Genomic DNA, 20552 nt, shown 5'->3' with positions numbered 1-20552 from the left:
ATTATTATTATTATACAATAATCTGCTGGAACAGATAATAGAAAAGTATCCTAGAAAAGAACACAATTCTTCTGTCATTTGGTTTATAAAATATAGAGTGCCAACTATGTCTATGAACAAGGATACACTTTTTTTTTTAACTGATTAATCCCAGTGCTGGCATGAGTCAGCTGAAAAAGCAATATCAACCTCATTAGTGAGCTGTTATCTGCTGATGAAAAATGCCTAGAGCCAAGGAGTAATCAGGGTTATATTTAATGAAAGGAAATACATTCTCCTCTGGCATGTTTGCTGTTTTGAGAGCACCATGGAAATACAGAGGAACAACATATGATGGTGGTTGGAAGGAGCGAGCTACAATATCTTTAAAAGATTCCCAGTTTGGGAGACAAAGTTTGTGACATGTTTGCAACAACGATTAGAAGCTTAATCTTCATTCTGTTTCCCCTTTCAACTGCCGCCCCACACACAACCTGCTAGGCATTTCTCCTCAACTGTCTTTGAAACCCAGAAATGTCAAATCCAAGTTCAGTCACAGAATAATGCTGACTTGAATAACACCCTTGGAAATACCTAAAAGATTTCTGCCTCATAAATAACCAGAGTCCTCCTCAACCTGACCTTTACATCCTTCCTGAAGAACTGCCACATTAATCATGAGCGTGTTCAACACATTCCACTCTGGGATTCTTGTTGCTACAGTGCTAACTTGGAGGATTTCAGAAACTTAGAAGGATCCGCGAGTGCTGGAAAGCATTCTCTTCTCATGATGCATTTCCTTTCCCGCAGGCCAGGCAAGGGGCTTTGATTTTAATTTCATTGACATACTTGTAAATGTAGCTCCAGGTGAAAACTTAAATTTGTCTGCAGATTTATGAGCCAGGCAGACAGTCTGTCACTAGACTTGTTCCCTTTGCTTGAACATCAGCCCCACAACAAGACTTGCCTGAGCATCTTTTTGAAAGCCATCCAGCTTTTCAAATTGTTTCACGTTTTGCCCATGTCAATTTCTTCCGAGGGATGCTGGGAGATCTTGTTGGGTCTGCAGTATTAAAGTGAGCTGACTCCATTCACTTCACAGCCTAAGGTGCAGATTGGAACAGCTTTGGTTTTTGCACATCTTTCCATTTTTCAATACAGAACACAAAGCAGATTGGAACAGCTTTGGTTTTTGCACATCTTTCCATTTTTCAATACAGAACCACAAACTGATCATTAAACAAACAAATGAATATTGAAATACAGATAAAACAAGCATTTTAGGTTACCAAGCACACCAAAATATGTATTTTAGGGTAGAATAAAAATGCATATTTTATGGAGAAAATACAATGTGCATATTTCTGCTGTTGTTTTTAAAATGCAGCTTGATGTGGAAACATGCTTGACGAGCCTGATATAAACAGAAGCAGACAGATCTGTCCATTCTCATTCCTCCTCTACATCAACCTCTGCAATCCTATGTACTCTTACCAGGAAGTAAATTAAGCACAGTGGGACTTACTTCTGCGTAAAGGATTGCATTGCACATTTTTTTAAAAAACAACAACTCAAGACCTCTCTGGTTTCCCCTGGTATGGAGATATTCCATACTCTAATAATTGGAGAATATATCCATATTGATCACAATACTGAATTCAATTAACTTCTTGCAATGCTCCAAATTTGTTCTTAACACATTTGGGAAATGGCAGTATCTTTGCCACATGGCTGAACAGCCTGTTCTGTTTTTAAAAATCAACCAAGCTTCTCATCTTCCAGTTCCTGAAATGAGAAGCAGGGATGCCTGGAATTTGGAATGCAACTTCTTGAAATGTAGAATGCACTCAGGGGCACCAATGTGCATCAAGTAAATAAGACATTTTATACTGTAACTAATCTGGTTATAGGATGAGGCTATAGATTCACCACAGCTACCTGATAACTATTTGCTAGGGTAGCTGAACCAAGGGTGATGGGTATTACAGAGGAGATCTTCAAAATTCCCTGGTGAGACTAGCAGTTCTGTGAGGCTGTGACTTTATAGCATAATGCACCAATATAAGAAAATGACCAGTCTATGAAATCCTTGAAAAAATGTATGGTTAAAGGCTGCAGGTTTGTGTGTCCACATGTGTGCAGCCAGCACTCATGCATGCTCATATACACACTTCTGAGAGCTTTAGGATTGTTTGCTGGGAGTTACGATGTGTGTGTTAACCCATAACCTTATGCCCACAAGAAGCTCTCACACAAAAAAATAAAGAAAGCTTGGTTTATTATATAAAATAGGCGTGACAGAATAGATATACAGTGGTACCTCTGGATGTGAACGAGATCCATTCCGGAGCCCCGTTCACATCCTGAAGCGAATGCAACCTGTGTCTGTGCGTCTGCGTCTGCGCGGGTCGCAATTTGCCGCTTCTGCACATGACATCATTTTGAGCGTCTCCGCATGCATGAGCGGCAAAACCTGGAAGTAACGCGTTCCATTACTTTCGGGTTGCCGCAGAGCACTCAACCCGAAGCTACTTCAACCCAAGGTATGACTGTATATATAAATGCTACTTAAGACAGCAGAGTTAAAGTCGAAGCAGGTGGCAAATTACAATACATACGCACTTTAATTAAAGAGTTAAATATTTCCTAACTATTCTATGAAGCTTACAGAAGAATGGGCATGACAATTTTGCCATAGACTCACACTAGGAGAGGGGGGAAGGAAAGTATACCTGTCCTTAGAGTTCTGGAAAGCACTGGGTAAGTTCTGTCCTGTTGGAGCTATGAGAGCTAACTGACCTTTGAATTGAATGGGTTTTTAAATACCAATTTGCCAAGGTACACCAGTATAGATGGGAGAGGGCTGTGGACTGAGTGATTCCTGCAGTTTCCATAATCCCTTCCAGAATTTCCTGCCTAGTTCGCTTTGGTAATCCTGTTCCCATTTGCTTAACAAAAAGGGTGAAAGACTTGTGGTGGTTTGCCATTATCTGAACCTGGCCATCTCTTGTCTGCGATCTGGCTTCAGATCTGAATCTCACTGAGGAGTTGAGTATCTTGTACTTGACAAATAAATTTGCATGTGCTAACCTTTAAGCCAAGACGTGTGTGAATTCAGGATATTCCTGAACGCTTTTTAGCAGGTGGCTGGAATCAGGCTGGTTTCATGGTTACTGGAGTTCATCTTGGGTGCGGGGCGGTCTTGTGTCATATTATAGTTACAGTGGTACCTCAGGTTAAGTACTTACAGTAATTCGTTTCAGAGGTCCATTCTTAACCTGAAACTGTGCTTAATCTGAAGACCACTTTAGCTCCCCAAACAGCTGATCAAAGCAGGAACAAACAGATTAGGTCCCCTCTCCCTGTGTCCCAATCCCCGTTTGGACTGAACACCTTTAATCTGCAATTTTTGCTTTTTCAGATTTGTGGGAGGTTGAGGCTCAGTGGGGAAGCAGGCATTGTCCAGTGAAGGCAGGTCAAATCAGAGGGCAAACTAGAACAGGACCTTGGACAGCTCCAAGAGGGCCCTGATGGCTGAAGTGTGTTCTCCTCCTAAGGCAGTTACAGGAAGATGGTCATTGAGTTGTATCCAACACTAGTCCTAATTAGAATAGACAATGAATGGACATGGCTAGCTTAGGTCCATTAATTTTCATTGGTCTATTCTGAGTAAAACTTAGCTGGAGACATCCTTTTGCAGGGACCTAGACCTATGGAAGTCTTATATAACTTGACAAGATATGGAGTATAACTACACTCTTCCACTTTGGAGGAGGTGACCTCATGTCTTATTCTATTTATTTATTTATGAATGGATAACCCACACTTTCATAAAAATATAGCAAGGCAGAGTACAACATATAAGATAAAATCAGGAAAAGATCCATAAAACACTCCGAGTTTTGCATGTATGAGTGGGGGTGGGGAAAATACACAGGAGAAACAGTTATGGTTTGCTTCTAATGGTGTTCTCCTCTCCTTGGCGACACTTGCAGTTATTGTTCATTTACTAATCTTATTTCAAACAACAAGTTTATTACTGCAAACTTTATATACCAAGGGACCTCTTCTGTGATTTTTTCCCTCTTTTCTTTTTGGCAGATCAAGTACATTCCTTTCCTCTCTCTCTCTCTCACTTCCAAAGAAGATGAGAAGCACTGTGGCCAACTGAATACTTCTAAAAGGATTAAGGATGTTCGAAGGGTGAGTAAGAGTTGCTGTAAATTTAACACACACACACACACACACACACACACACACAAAGCCCTTATGAAAGAATATAAATAAATAATCCTGGCTCATAATGGGAGTATTACAACTTTTGCCAGGGGCTGTTTTCCACGCAAGGATACGGGTTTTTACACATATTCCTTAAATCAGAAATGGTTGCTGAAACTGGGCCAGAAGTTTTGAAAAGATGATTCATAGTGCAATCCCATCCCTAAGGGGGTACCACTATGTGGGGATAGGAACAATAGACTAGACTCTATGCGGGCACAGAGATACCCTTATGCCAGCAAAGTCTACCACCAAAGCAGCCTTTCTTCTGGCAGGATACTGTCAGCATAAGCAGGGGAAGAATGGGTGGAGCAGGAGCACAGCAGGGGATGAACAAAGGAGGAACTCCCTGCTGCTTGTGGCTTCTCTCCACCCTCTAAGAAGGCAGTGGAAGAGGTAAAGTAAATTACATACTCCCACTGAAGTCAATGGAAAAACGCAAACCACGACCCCTTTTCTCCCCACCCCACAGCTAAGACTATGCATAGGATGTATCCCTAGGATGTACCCCAAGGCTCAGAAGTTGAACTAATGCTTTCGATCCTTGGTATCTCTGAGAAGAACTGAGAAAAATACATGTCTGAAATCCTGGAGATCCTCTGCTAGCCTTTGCAGACAATGCTCAGTGAATGGGCCAGCAATCTGACCCAGGATAAGCTTCTTAGGGTGCTAAGATTCTCACAGTCGATCATGGCATACCATAATGAGTATCTGTTCAATTTGTGCTCTCAAGAAGGGAATATAGATCACATATATAGCAAGACACTTGGTTGGTTAGTCGGCATCCATCCCTCACAAGACCCATGGCATAGGGATATGGAGAGCTGCCTTATATCAGCAGACGTTTGGGAATATGTGGAATGGCGCATGGGGAATGGAAGAAAATCTAGGAAACAATACCCATATCCCCTCCCTCCCTAACAATACCTGATGAGCACCCTAGGACCAGAAATGGTCTGCTCCAGCTGTTAAATTCTTCCAAGGAGAACTGAGCAGATTGCACCCATTTCATTTCTGCCCAGTCTCACCCCACTCCCCCCCCCCCGTTACACCATCCCTCATGGAACAAAGAACTCGGGAATTACGGTACGTAAAAGGTGATGGAGGTCTCCAGCAAAGCATATTCACTTTGCGAGTAGCCTGGAGAACCACCCCTGAGGTGGTTTTCTCCCTCAGCAATGAGTTAGCAGGCCAAGGAAACAACTGGGCCTTTCAAGATTTGTTTTGAACAGTCAGCCCTTAGCTGAAGAGTTCTGACGATTTGAATGGAATGCTCAAAGGTCAAATTCATGTTGGGGGTGAGCACACGCCAGTTGTGGCAGGAATGGAAGACCATTCTTTTTTTCTTTTCTTTTGAACATTTTTGCTAGGGTAGAGCCCAGAGGCATTCTGATGAAATGAAGATTAGCGGGTGGCTGCAGCCTCACCTATACCCTTTCTTTGCTGCACAGTGCGAATTGTTGCCAATGCACCGTCCTGATAAGAAAAAGGAGAAAGGGATGCTGGCAAACACCCTCAGTCCTCTGGGGCACATGGGCCCCTGCCATTTGCCCTACTAAACTTGTCTAAATTCCTTTTTAATTGGAAGCTCCAAGCGTTGAACCTGGGTCCTTCTGCAAACGAAGTGTGAGCTCCGCCACTGAGCAATGGCCTCTTCCCAAAACAGTAGTGTAAAAGATAAGAGAAGCAAGATTTTATCAAGATCGTTAACTCAGGGTGATAAATCTTTTGGTGAACTACATTTACATTACTTGAAAGCAAAACTAAATTGCGCCAGTGACACATCAGTTCTTTAGCAAAAAAATTTAAAAGCGCAAACGTTCCCTATATTTCTAACTAGGAACAGAGTAGCACATTCACATCAGTCATACTGAAGCGCAAGTATTTCTGCTATGATCAAACTTACTTACTAAGTTTTCGATCCACTGGGCCATTAAAAAAATCACACAAAGAGATGTTTAGCAAGAAAAATAATGATCTCAAAGAGTAGCAGATAAGGTAAACATCTCTTGGTTCACCCCTCTTCTTTTCCAGACTAAAAAAATCAGATTTAATAGGATTTAATAAAAAGAAAACCATTTGGGTATAATTTAATTTTAATGTTTAATAATTATTTATTATTCAGCCCTGTAAGTTGTTGAAAAGTTAAGATTAAGCAGAGCATTTGTCTAGAATTCAGTGTTTCTAGAATCTAGGGTGTTTTTGTCTAGCTAGATTGTGCTGGTAACTGTGATGATTCTTTTTGCTTACCTGGATGGAGAGATGTGTGTGGAGGATGTGTAGACTCCTCTGATTTTTGCGTGGCAGGAATGTAGACTATTGAACAAAGGTAAAAGTCACTTCTATTGCTCCTCCTACCTTTGTGACCGTTTCTGCTCATCACTTGCACGAGTCCCCTCAGAGATTGTACCTGAGGGAATGTGGCCCTCAGACCGAAGAAGCTTCTCCAACCCTTTTCTAGATCAATTGAGAAGTTGCTTGCTAAGCAGCAGATGTAAACAAGATGTAACTCTCAAGCTGAAGGCACCCATCAGTCACACAATGTTGGGCATTTGATTCACTTTTCTTGTCATCTAACTCAGGTAACAAAAAATATGTGTGGCACAATGCATGGCTTATGGGTTGCATTGTTTGGTGGGTCAAAAGTTGTTATTAATTAACCTCCTTCCATCTTGATTTCAAGGTGATTCACAACCATATAACAAAATGCCTAGAGATAAATGTTAAACAATACAGATAAATACCCAAAGCAGAAATTTAAAGCTTTTTCATTCAGCTGGAAAAAACTTCTCAAAATGAGAATGGGTGCCTGTCACATCTCAACAGGGATGCTTTCCACAAAACAGAGGCAGCTACATTGAAGGTCCTGCTCCAAATTGTTGCAGAGGGGCTTCTGATAGTTTAGGAACTTCAAGAAGAGATTCTTCTGCAGAATACAGTGAGTTACTGGGTATGTAAGAGGCAAGGCAGTCTCTTATGCAACCTGGTTCCTACTTGTCTTAAACATGAGTACCAAAACTTTGAACGTGGCCCAGAAGCGTTTTAGGAGTTAGTGCGGATCCTGCAAACAAGGGGTTATATTCTGTTGATAGTTTACCCCAGAAGCAAGCTAGCTGCAAACACTGGATCAATCCCACATGGAAAGTATTGTAGTAACCCAACACAATTCTATCCAGCAGTGGCCATTTTAGCTGGTCATTATGTAACAGGATAAAGAGCTGATGCCCCAGTTTGCTTATTTTCGCCTTGCCTCCCTTATGTCATGCCATTTAGACTGCAAGCAGTTATGATAAAATAATAAAATAAACCATCTTGTGTGGTTTGGCAGAAAGGCGATATATAAATGCAGTAAAAATAAACAGTTTTAATTGTTTCAGCTGCCGGTTATGCAAGCACCGCTGAAGCATAAGCCTCCCGGCCAATTGCCTGCCCCCAACATGTGTTGCTTACATTGCACAACCAAGCAGCCCACCAGGCTTCCCTCCCGCCCACCACTGCCCCCCTGGGAATGGATTTTCCACATAAACTTACGATAATTTGTAATGAAATGCACATGGGTGAAACTGTCACTGTTCTTTAGAGGGCTCCATTTTCTGTGAGAGTCCTATGCCCTGGATTATATTTTCAGAACTGGAATAGTAACTTGTCTTACTTTAGATAATTTTGGAAAATCAATGGTCCCCCCACGCTTCTCCTAACACCTCCTTTTGTAAGTATAATCCTCAGCAGTGATTGACAAACAGCTGTTGTACGTTCCATGCGGCTAACTCAAAAGGCTGCACAAAACAGCTGACCTAGACCTCAGAAGAGGCTGGTGACAAGTGCAGCGGCTTCTGGTCAGTTCAGTAGCACTCGGACGTTACACTATAATCACTCATGAAGAGAGGGTAACAGCATTACACAGTAACAGAAAGAAATTACTGCCAAGCTATATGCTGCGAAATCAGTGTGAGAGAGAAATAATATGGAAATAAACATCTGTGCTACACTGGACCCTGCTTAAGAGCCAATGATTGCTAAGGAGTACAGGGATTAAAACAAAGTGTCAGGCACTAATAGAGACACATAGCCGAGAATGTCAAACTGCATGACCAGTGCCGGATTTATGTATAGGCTAAGTAGGCTGAAGCCTAGGGCCTCTAAATCTAGGGGGCCTCCCCAGACCAACTGCCCCCAGCAGACAGTCTCCCCTCTCCCAAAATTGCAAACCCAAGACTTCATGTGAGGGCAGGGCAACTCAGGCCCAGCAACTATGAGACTCAGGGCCAGCCAGTGGGGACCAATTTGAAACTCTAGGGCCCAACTTCAATATTTTTTTTGGGGGGGGGGGCTAGTTCACAGCCAAAATCAGAATCTTAGAGGTATAAGTGTGCTAGGTCATTTTCACAAGGTCAGCAAAGCCCTTCAGAAATCAGACCTGTTATTGAGTTCTTGTGCAAGTTTGTACAGTTCACCTCTGGATTTTTTAAAGAGAAGATTTTGATGAGCATGAGAAACAAGCAAAAGCCACCTTGCCAAATGTTTACTACAAAACAAGGAGACAAAGAGTGAGGGAACGGCAAAGAAATGACAGAAGTGCACCTGATGCCAAGTGGAGTAGCCTAGGGTCTGTCTTCATCTAAATCCAGCCCTGCAAGGGGGTCGGGGGATGGGACAGGGGGACTGGGGTGGCAAAGCCTAAGCTCTTTTATTTAGTGTATGCTTGGGGTTTTTCTGTCAGTGTCACTTGGGGAAGTTCTCTTTCTATTCACTTCTTGTTTCCTTGATGGTGAAAGAGGTTAGGGTGACCTAGGGTGTGGTTGATCATCTTTGGCTGGCTGCAGCGGGATTTGTGCGTGGCTGAGGGGGTTTGTTGGGTTAAGTTAGCCATATTGAATTGTATGCTGTCGGTGGGTTATGAGCTCTTGATAGTGTGAGTGGGCACTGTTATCCTGGAAGATGTTGAGTAGGGCCAATTCTGGGGTGACTTCTAGTACCTGTCTAGTTGTGTTTATTTCTGGTATGACTGCGCACACTCCTTTTCTGACTGGGTCCTCAATTACTTGGTTTGGTGGGATCTGCTGGTTCAGACACAGCATATGTCTGAGAAGGCCCCATGTGGGATCATGGGGAAGAGCTGCGAGGAAAAAACTCTTGTGACATTGATTTCTTGGGCAACTTGGAAGGGCTGTGGTGGGATCCAGAAACGACAACCTGGAGCCCCACTGACCACTTAATTACTCTCTTCTCCATCAGCTGAGACACTTGTGGGGTATGATAGCATCATTTGTCGTTTGAGCATCTAACAGATCTAACAGATCTGCCTGCCTTTGATCAGTTGTGCTTCAAGGGAAGCTCACCAGTCCTCTGATGCTTTAATATTTTCCAGCCCAGATAGATGTTAGCCAAAGGATCTCACAATAGTCATCTCCTTGTGGGAGCAAGGAAGCACAGGAGCGGGGTGCACCACAAGAGCATCTTGGATGGGATGGCTTTCAAAGAGGGCTAGACAATTGCATGGAGGAGAGGCCTATCAAAGGCAACTAGCCATGATGGCTATGCTCAGCCTCCCGCTGGAGGGAGCAATGCTTCTGAAAAGCATTTGCTGAAAGCAACAGACTCCCCAAACGTGTTTCACAAGGACCCCTTCCTTCCCTCTGCCCCACTACCTGAGGTTGTCACATCTCTCCAGGTATTTGGCCAGAACAAAGTATCTGTTGAGGAAAGGCTCCCTCCCTGCAAAGAAAATGGAGGAATCAGCAGGTGCCTGGCTCCCAACCATGCTAGCACCAGTCTGGCACAGGAGGGTGGGGGACACGGGAAGGAAGTATTCCTATAGTATAGGGCAGGGATGTCCAACTGGTCTATCGCGATCTACTGGTAGATCCCTGCGATGTTTTTGTTGATCACGGTCGATTGCTGGCCCCCTTCCGGCCCCGCCCCTCACCCCACATTGTTGGAGAACTGAAGACAGAGTTTACAAACCGAGGCCATTCCCCCCCCCCCCAGCGATCCTTTTGTGAGTTGCTGTTTCTCTTTCTCCCCAAAATACTTTAATAATGTGGCACTTCCCCTCTCTAAATAAGCAAAGCAACTTCAGCCTCCTGAACACCCTCTCTAAAAAAACTCAACAACTGTGACCTGAACCCCAATAAAATGGGGGTAGATCACTGCCAGTTTTTAATTCTGTGAGTAGATCGCAGTCCCTTGGAAGTTGGCCACTCCTGGTATAGGCCACTCAACTGGCATTTCCACCTACCTGAACTGTGAGCCTTTCCCCCTTGTTCTGGACTGCCACTCTCCTAAGGAAGATGCAAGCTCCTGCTGGAAGCCACGGGTGAGGAGAGTGTTTCTATGATTCCCAAATGTTTCAGAAGCATCTTTTTGGTCCTTTAGCTCCTTGATATAATCATAGCATGGTAGGGTTGGAAGGGATCCCAAGAGTCATCTAGTCAAACCCCTGACAATGCAAAGATCCTGCCCACAGCCAGCCCTGGCTGGGCTCCAAACTCTAGCCTTCTGGTTACCATTGTAATTCTGCATGGTGTGGAGAAAGGGGAGAGAGAAATGTGTTGCTGACACTCTCATAACACTGATATGAGATCCACACCATGCAGCCCTTTCAATAACTAGTCTCAAGGGCTGTCACATGGAGGAAGTTTGTTTTCTCCTGCTCCAGAGGCCCTTAGGGTCTGAAGCAGTGACTCTCCTTCCTTGGAGATTTTTAAGCAGCGCTTGGATGGCCATCAGCCATGGGTCATCTAGTTGAGATTCCTTCATTGCAGGGGGTTGGACTAGATGACCCTCGGGGTCCTTTCCAACTTTACAATTCTATGATGCTATGCTTTAAAAAGCACATTACTTCCCCCGAAATGATTTGTGCCATTGTGGATTCCCTCTCACAGACCTACAATCCCCAGAACCTCTAACAAACTACAATTCCCAGCATCATTTGGGGGAAGACACCTGCTTTTTGAAACAGGGATGAAGAACCTGCAGTTTGCTCACCCCAATTTCCTAGGAACCAGGAATGGGAAGCTCAAGTGCTTCTAACAGTATGGTTATAGGGACCAGTGTGTATAAAATATTGAATGTAACAGGATTATTAATTGTATCAGAATTATTATGAGAATGTCAAGGAGGGCGGGGGAAAGAGAGATTGTGGAATTCTGGTGGTGAGTGATGATTGGATGAGGATTTGAAAGGGAGTTTGAATGGGAGGCAGTTGAGAGTCAGTTGAGAATGGTGGGTTCTGGAGGGGGTGGGTGGGCAACTAAATATTCAGTTTAGGATCAGTAGTCTAGTCATCATTCTTGTAATAAAGCAGCATATAAGATAAATAGAATTTGAGGCTGTAAGCTCAGGTACACATGTCATCCTACAATCATTTAGTGAATCATCCATACAGTCTCCTTTAGTGAGGGTGCAATAACTAGGATCTGGACCAAACATTGATTTTTTTTGCTCTTTTCTAGTTTCAAAGGTTTATGTTCTGGTTCTAATGATGTAACAGGGGTGGGGGATCTTTAAATACTGGACCTAACCCCATTGGTTCAAAAACTGAGAGCAGTGAGTAGGTTTCAGTGCATACTCCCTCCTCTCCCCAACATGTGCTTTGCACAAACATGTAACAGCAAGAGAAACCACAGATACTTATTGCTTAGACTCATTAGATGTTTAGTGAATACAATAACCATACAATACAGAGCATATTAACTTTTACTAATTATTAATTACAGTGGTACCTCGGGTTAAATAATTTGTTCCGGAGGTCCGTTCTTAACCTGAAACTGTTCTTAACCTGAAGACCACTTTAGCTAATGGGGCCTCCAGTTGCCGCTGCGCCGCCAGAGCACGATTTCTGTTCTCATCCTGAAGCAAAGTTCTTAACCCACGGTACTATTTCTGGGTTAGCGGAGTCTGTAACCTGAAGCGTATGTAACCCGAGGTACCACTGTACTTATTATTACACTTCTAGGAGACTGAAAACTAAACCTCCACTGCTTTGCAGCTATTCACGAGAAAAGCTTCAGGAGTAAACCCGGAGGACATAAGGGTGGGGAATCTGTGGTCCTCCACATGCAGCTGGACTCCAATTCCCATCAACCCCATTATTTGGAGAGCTTTTTGTTTCTACAGTAGCCATAGTGGCTTGGATAACTTGTCTTTTGTATTGCATATACATACACTTGCATAGGTTTTTTTACATGCTAATAATAACTTCTATTTTACTGTTGCTTGGATTCCCATGGCTTTGTTTGTTGGTTACTGAGAGCCACTGGAAATGTGGAGTGTAAATTGAAAACAACCAACAGAAAGGAAAAAGAGGGGCTGAGAAAGAGAAGAAATCAGCCTGCTCATGCTCCCCCTGATAGCTTATACTGTAGTTTTCTGAAGGGCAGAATTAGGTTGGAGGATGCCATTCCCATCTCCAGAACTGCATGGCCCACCCCTATATAGCTATAAAACGCTCAGATTTGGGGTCAGCTGGCAGCCCTTTGGCACAACAGGTAAGGCCCCAAAGTGAGAAGACATACAATGGCATTTTGTTTCAGGTCCCACTTTTAACTATAACTAAATCCTCTTCTATTGTTTTCAGTGGAATTTAGTCATGACTGATTTTTGCTAGATTCTGTCCAGGTCACTAAGTATTTCAGGTTGCAACCCTATAAGCACTTATCTAGGATGAAGCCTCAGTGAACTTAATGGGACTAACATCTGAGTAGACATGCATAGGATTGTGTTGTCCAGCATGCTATATCTTAAGGAAGGGATCCTAATCTCCACAATGTGTTCTATGTGTGCATAGAATGGCAGCTATTGTTGTGGGTTAAGAAATACCTTCTTTAGTAGCTCTTTTAAAAAAGAAAGGTCCAACTGATATATAGAAGTGTTTGCAGTCACCAGTTGGTTGGATAAGCAACTTGGGAAAAGGAAGCATTTAACTTCCATCTCAGTACACAATGAGCACCTTTTAGCAGACAACCAGGAACTCTCTCAAAGCTATAATTTTGCCTTGGCCTTTCAAAAAAATCAACAGTAGCTTATATTGTTGGGCATACAGTGAATAAGCAATTGTACTGAAATATTTAAAGACAGCTGCCATTCATTGTAGGGCACAAGGACTATTTACATATGTCAAGAGCATTTTAATGGGAAACAAAGAGGTATAGTTAGCTCTATCCCACTTCCCTAAATGTCAGTCTGGAAGTGTCATTCAGATGAATAAAAGTCAGAAACAAGAGTTTACTTCAGGGGTGGAGGGTATCCAGAATTTGCAAGATTTACTCCCATCAGCTCCAGTCAGCCTGGCCAATAGTCAAAGATGACATGAGTTGTAGTCCAGTAAGGTAGTCTAGGCTTCCTAGCCATGGTTTACATTGACACTGGAGTTGTCATGATCCATGGCATGGCCATGGTCAGGATTTTTTTGGGGGGAGCCAGGCATTATTGGTCAGTTAGCTACGTATTTTTATTTACTTGATGGGGGTCAGCTGCCTACTCAGCTATGCCCATGGGCCATGGTGGACTCCAACTCCCCTCTTCCCTGATCGCTGGCCATTCTGGCTGGAAGTGAAGGGAGCTGGAGTCCAGCAATATCTGAAGGGCATCACATTCTCTACCCATGTGGACAGTGCATGTGAGGAGGCGGCACAAATGGCCAGGGAGCAGCAAAGTAGCTAGAGCACTCCTTGCACGCCATAGCTTGCCTTGTCGTGTCCTGCAACCCAGGCTACTGAATTGCAGAGTGACACAAAACAAGTAACGGGTCTCTGTGCTGAAACATTACATATGCATCGAACTGTAGTCAAAAAACTAGGGCAACATCCTTAACGTAGACAGTCTACAAGATAACCATGTCTAGCCACAACGTCGCAGGCATTAAACTGAAGGCAGTGTCACGCCGACGGCAGCCACGTGGCTTCCGCTTTGAATCCCAGCCTTTTTTCTTCAAATGGGCAAGGCGCATGCGCAGAAAGAACTCAAGCGTCCCTCTCTCCCTCCCTTCTAAGAGGGGCTATTTAAAGGGCCAGCCAAACCCACTTAAAAACATAGTAAATTTAATTTTTTAAAAATGCCGGGGGCGGGAGAGGATCAAGAAGTAAAAGGATGGTGGCTTATTGAGAATATGTGAGGGAAGAGATCAATTCAACGGGGGCGAGCTATCCAGGCAGCCGGCACAGCGCGCCCGATGGTTTTTGCGACTCACAGCCAGGCTTGGGGGTCAAAAGTGAGGCGGGCGGCTGCGGCTGCTCGAGACAAGCCCCTTCTCCGTCCCTGGCGCGCGCGCAACAACCTTTTCTTCCGGGGTGGTGGGGAAGGGAGAAAAGGAGCCACAATTCGGATTTCCACCATGGAGCTGCCGGTGACTGACCTCAGGGAGGGCAGTTGCGGCGGCAAGGGCTCGGAGGCGCCTCGGGAGCGACGCCCGCCGGTGTCTGTGGCGGCGGTGCTCCCCGCCGGAGGAAGCGGGGAGCGCCTGGGCGGCTGCACTCCGAAGCAGTTCTGCGCTCTGCTGGGGAGGCCGCTCGTTAGTTACACGGTGCGAGCCATGGAAAGGTAAATAGCCGCCGCCGCCTCTTCCCTAACGCCAGCCGTTAGCGCGGCCAACGGCTTTTTCCTTCACCCACGCATGCGCACACGCTCTCCAGGGCTGACAGGCATGGCACGCTTACCTCAGCCCCCCCCCCCCCCCGCCTTCCGAGAGAAATAATAACTGTCAATGTGTAAAACGCAAAGGAAGCAGTGTGGGTGTATGAGGGAAACCCGCCCCCCCCGCAAAAATATCGCATTTGGGCAACGTTGGGGTCGGTCCCAATTCGCTTTCAGAGTCGTGCTTACTTACCTGTACCTGCTGAATACAGGGGTGTTTATTCTGATTAAACACTAGGAGTTTTGCAGCCTTGATTCCAGGGCTTTATTGCTAAGATGAGGGAGATGTTCAAAGGCAAGAAGTTGGCCCACAAGCCCCACCTGCTTGGACCCCTTGTCCTATGGAGCCTCATCTAGTAAAAAGTATTTGCAGTTCTGAGTGCTCATGATCACTAATGGAAGCTTAAGCATGTGTTGTACTTACCGTATTTTTCACTCTATAAGACGCACCAGATCACAAGACGCACCTAGTTTTTGGAGGAGGAAAACAAGAAAAAAAATATTCTGAATCTCAGAAGCCAGAACAGCAAGAGGGATTGCTGTGCAGTGAAAGCAGTGATCCCTCTTGCTGTTTTGGCTTCTGGGATAGCTGCGCAGCCTGCATTCGCTCCATAAGACGCACACACATTTCCCCTTACTTTTTAGGAGGGGAAAAGTGAGTCTTATAGAGCAAAAAATACGGTATTTATCTTTTACACTTACACCCCACCTTTTTTCTAAGGAGCTCAAGGTGGCGTACATGGTACATGTTGACTTGGAGGTCCCACTAAGTTCAGGGAAGCTCTTACTGTGTTTTGAACTGCAGCTTTGGAATTTGATCCTACGCAGCTGGGTACACCTAAGCTGCTTGAAATGAGTGGGCTTTTTCAAAATATTCACAGGTTTGGTCTGTAAATGATCTTGAGTATGTAGCTGTCTATATCCCAGGTCATTTCATATTCCAGGTAATTCCAAATCCTAAAGTTGTAGGCTTGATGGGAAGAAAAGAAAAATGGCAAGTGATGTGGTATTTTTTTTTAATTAAAAAAATTGAATTGGAATTAGGGTAATTTACTCTGGAAATTTTTATGATGTCCTAGGGAGTAATCTAATTTGGCATAACTGTGTTTAGTAAATGAAGCTAGTGGCATTGCCTAATATTTACTTGTAGTTGACATCTATTTACTGTTACTAATGAAATTATGAAATGGAAAAAATTATGTGGGGAAAATACAGCACTGAAATCCCTACATCAGTAATTGTCAGCACGTAAATAATGTGATGAACTGGGCCATAGCTCTTTGGTAGATCACATATTTTGCATGCACTGGGTCCCAAGTCCTTCTCCCTGTCAAGTCCTGGTATGGCTGGAAAAAGAGGTCTGCCTGAAAAGTTGGAGAGACACTGTCAGAGCCCACAAAGAATAGACTCCATGCGGTTGTGCTCTTTAACTCCACAGTTAATATTTTGGAATAGCTACCATCCCCATCCTGTATTTCCCAGCGATTCATGGCAGGCCTTTATTGCTCCAGCTCCTCCAACTGTCATTTTTCCGAACTGTCAGAAATGCTGATGTCAAAGCCTATACCCAGTTGGTACAAACAGGGAGCCATACAGTCATGGGGCAGTACTGCTTTCAGTTATGGATACCATAAAATTTGGACTGCCATGGGTGAATAGATAAAATAGGAGGCTATCACTTCGATGCATTATTGTGATTGGCATTAAATCTGTTCCCTGGCACTGATTACTTACAGGCATCTCCCCACTTACGGTACCTGTGTTCTGCTTGCATGGTGCTGGGAAATAAATAAATAAATAAATAAATAAATAAATAAATAAATAGAATCATACTGTACCAGAAAGTGGTGGGAGAGAGCTGGAGAGTCCTCACAGCTTACAAGGAGACCCTCCCCAGAACCTGAAGAGGGCGGAGGAAGCCCCAAAGAGACCTGTGGCGCAGTGGGGTTTTGTTTACCTAATAGCTGACGTGGGGTAGCACAGCATCAGCCACTGCTGCCACTTTCCTGTGTGTCCTCCAACCTCCAGCTGTTCCCAGAGCTTCAACTCTAGATATTTTGGTCTGGGTTAGAGAGGGAACTGGAGAGCAGAAAAAATAGACATTTAGAGACTTTTTAGAGGGTGCTCTGCACTTTATGCAATTTTACTTATGCTTGTGGGGCCCAGGATCATAACCCCTGCATAAGTGAGGGGACGCCTGTACTCTAGACTCTAGAGTATTCCATTGAGAATCAAGCCTGCCCCTGTTTTGTATAGCTTTTCTCTTTATCTGCATAATCCAATCCAGGGTTCTTAGCCCCACTAGGGCAATAGTCTTTCACTAGCTGGTCAGGACTCAAAGCTGGATTGTATCCTGAACTAAGGTGGATCAGCCCAGTGGCATTACAGCATTACTTGCATATGGAGGTAAATTAAGGATCAGTGCTGTACTGCATTTATGGGCTAATGGAGCTTCTGAGTCTGAAAAGGTTTAACATTCTGCATGAGAGTCTGTTGGAATGTTGGAAATGAACTGGTTTATATGTGACTGAGGCCCTGCATGCTGAAAATAGATTCCAGGACCGAGCCTGAAATAACATTGACTTAGGTTAAGTTTATTGTGTTTTGAAACAACGCAGTGCATGCTTACTACCCCATCTGTTGAATTCAATCTTGCCTTCTCATGTTCATTTTTAATAACATTCTTTTCTGCCCCTGTTTTGGCCCATTTGTGTTGCTTACCAACCTTTGTGGCTTGCCCTTCTTTGCTTTTGTTGTTCCTCATAGACTGAATGTGTTGTCTTAATAGTTTGGCAGGTGCATAAATTGTAATTTTGCACACCACTACCCTGTGTTTGCCTGTGAAGAATGATTCGGTCAGTGACCTTTTTGCCATGTGCAAATGTGCAGAAAGGAAAAGGACTTGGATATTTGAAGAATGGTTGTACTCAGCAGTTTTTCAAACAGTGTGTTAAGGTGGGCAATGGGAATACAGAGTCAGAAATTCCCAGGGCTTAGCCCTGGAAATTGTTTCTAATACAATGGCTGTTTATGTGAATCAGTAAAGAGGTGTCTGAGTTCAGGAGTGGAGTGTTTTTCTGTTCCAGAAAGCCTTCACACTTGGGCAGAAGAGAGTACTTGCATGTGAATTTGTTTAAAGGTACAAAATATACAGCACAGAAGCTGAGTTAAAAATACAGTTTTTAGAAGGGAGCGGAGTGATGCTGTCACCCACACAAAATCAACATTTTGGTTTAAACTGACTGATGAACCCCTGCAAGTGTTCCCTATTACATGCCAATGGTGCCAGAGGAATAGATTTATCACCATTCTCTCCAACAAAACCCTGTGGTGGTAGTGGTGGAAAAACTAGTGTGTGTGGTTAACACTGACTAATATTCCATTATCACTAATTTCTGCATATGCTGGTATTTATGCAAACCTTGGCATGATGAATGAGCATTGTTTTGGCACCCTAACTTATGCTCATTCATTCTTAGCTGTCTTAGCCCCCCACTTGTGCCACCCTGCATGTCCCTTCTCTCTTTCCATCTGTATTGGCTCTTTCCAAGAAGCCTTCTCTGACCCCATCCTGGGTGGGTTGCTTTCATTCTTTACAGATGCCAGAGGATTACTGTGTCTTGCTTTGAGCTTTGGCAGCACTTTATACAGTGTCATGCTAACAATTTAATTGGCTCCTGCCTCAATCTCTGGGACTCATCAGCAGCTAGTACCCTTCTTAGAAAACATATGAAAAGACCCCCCACTCCAATCATTTGTGGCTTCCTTGCTTTCCAATATCTTCTAATTGCAGACTTTCTTCCCTTTTCAATAGCTCTTTGATGGCATATTGCCCCAAACAGGCACCATCTAGTCCCTGGTCAAATTTAAAAAGGTGTCTTTAGCTGGAAAGATCAAATATCCCACCACCCCTGAAAGGGTACCAAGTGATGTACCTTTTCTGAGAGCTGGCGTCTTCTAAAATAAGAGACATCTGGAAAACATTTTAGCACAAAGTTGCAAGTTCCATTATGTTCCAGAATCTTTTTTTCTTTGCAAGGAGTTACGACCCATGATTAGCTTTGTGATATATTTGGATCTACGTCTTGATGAAGTCTGCTAAAAGACAGAAATTGATTCCATCTATTACTTTTTGCTTCTTTGAATGAAGTTATCTGCTTCATCATCTTGATAAAACTAGTTCATGAATTCTTTCATGAGCACCACACACTGTATTCTTCCGTCTATTTCATAAGTGAAGCGAGCACTGAGTAGTACTGTACTGGGTTTAAAAATAAAAATAAAACTATTGTTTGTGCTATACTCTGCCTTTTGACCTGCTTTCCAAAGCTTAATTATCACCCCTTAATATAAAACATTCTATTTAGCTTCTGTTTCATAATAGAATGCAATCTGAAAACATGCAAAGGTTTTGATACATTTTAAAGGAAAACTAAGTAACCTTTTTTATAAATATTCTCTTTTAGTGTAATTTTGGTAGAAATAACATCTACTTAGAAGTTCAGCTCTATACAGTGGTGGTTTTACCTTGGTGAAAAGTATTTCAGCTCATGCATGGTCCCAGTTTTCACCAACCCCCTTTACCCACCTAAGGCTTCCTAAAAATATGTTTCTGAGGGTTGGGTACCCTCTGGAACAGCATGGGTTATGGCACTGGCAGGAGATTTCTGCAGAAACTGGGTTCTCTGAATGAAAACACTTTCCACTAAGGTAAACTCACTGGGGAGAAGGATTAATTGTTAAATCACCCTGGGAGCTGTTGCTGTGTGAGGGAAATAGGGTACCTCTTAGTACCCGTAGCAAACATTAAGTTCCCAAAAAATTGTTGGGGGGAAAGCTATGGCTATATAAAGTGATATCTCATTCTTCTTTGGTGATCACTCGTAGCCGTGTAAGATTTTCTTCCATGAAAACAGTCTTAACACTGAGTCTGTAAGTGACTGTGGAGGCCAATTCTGGATCCACACATCCTTCCACAGTGGGGACATAGTTTTCTGGGTGGGAGTTGATCACGGTGAGGGTTTGCCAAATGTGCCTTCCTCTTAGCTCATTTCTCCTTATCACCCTGAGTTCGTGCATCTTCAAGGTTCACAACAGCTTTGGTAAGGGCTGTTCTCCAATTGGAACACTCACAGGCCAGTGTTTCCCAATTGTTGGTGTTTAAACAGTACAGTGGTACCTCAGGTTAAGTACTTAATTCATTCCGGAGGTCCATTCTTAACCTGAAGACCACTTTAGCTAATGGGGCTTCCTGCTGCTGCTGCGCCGCTGGAGCACAATTTCTGTTCTCATCCTGAAGCAAAGTTCTTAACCCGAGGTACTATTTCTGGGTTAGCGGGGTCTGCAACCTGAAGCGTTTGTAACCTGAACCGTATGTAACCCGAGATACCACTGTACTATTTTTTTTTTTTTAGATTTGCCTTGAGAGAGTCTTTAAACCTCTTTTGTTGACCACCAGCATTACGCTTTCCATTCTTAAGTTGGGAATAGAGTAGTTGCTTAGGAAGACAGTAATCAGGCATCCGAACAACATGACCAGTTCAACTAAGTTGATGTTGAAGAATCATTGCTTTGACACTGGTGATCTTTGTTTCTTCCAGTACACTGGCATTAGTTCACCTATCTGCCCCAGTGATGTGTAATTTTTTTTGGAGATACCGTTG

The 20552-nt window shown here is 43.6% G+C and overlaps 1 protein-coding gene and 1 long non-coding RNA gene across 4 annotated transcripts in view; one reads left to right on the top strand and one right to left on the bottom strand.

Moving 5' to 3' along the window:
* Window positions 1-239: 239 nt before the first annotated feature.
* On the bottom strand, window positions 240-14746 carry LOC114607102 (uncharacterized). The gene is made up of 2 exons (XR_013394810.1): window positions 14612-14746; window positions 240-1082 (listed from the first exon to the last, which is right to left on the bottom strand). It is a non-coding gene; the product is annotated as an uncharacterized LOC114607102 (long non-coding RNA).
* CRPPA (CDP-L-ribitol pyrophosphorylase A) overlaps window positions 14217-20552 on the top strand; it is a 56403-nt gene continuing 50067 nt past the window's right edge. For 2 of the 3 annotated variants that reach the window (XR_003709084.2, XM_077936985.1), the window contains exon 1: window positions 14217-14796. Coding sequence is in view for 2 of the 3 variants with exons in the window: in XM_077936985.1 (XP_077793111.1) it covers window positions 14429-14796 (368 nt within the window). In the remaining variant the exon portion in view is untranslated. The remainder of the gene's footprint in view (window positions 14797-20552) is intronic. The other variant, XM_028749921.2, reaches the window with a different exon arrangement.

The sequence above is a fragment of the Podarcis muralis genome, chromosome 12, assembly GCF_964188315.1.
Source record: "Podarcis muralis chromosome 12, rPodMur119.hap1.1, whole genome shotgun sequence".
Taxonomy (NCBI): Eukaryota; Metazoa; Chordata; class Lepidosauria; order Squamata; family Lacertidae; genus Podarcis; species Podarcis muralis.
Note: the sequence above shows the minus strand (reverse complement) of the source record. Positions and strands in the feature narration are given on the sequence as shown.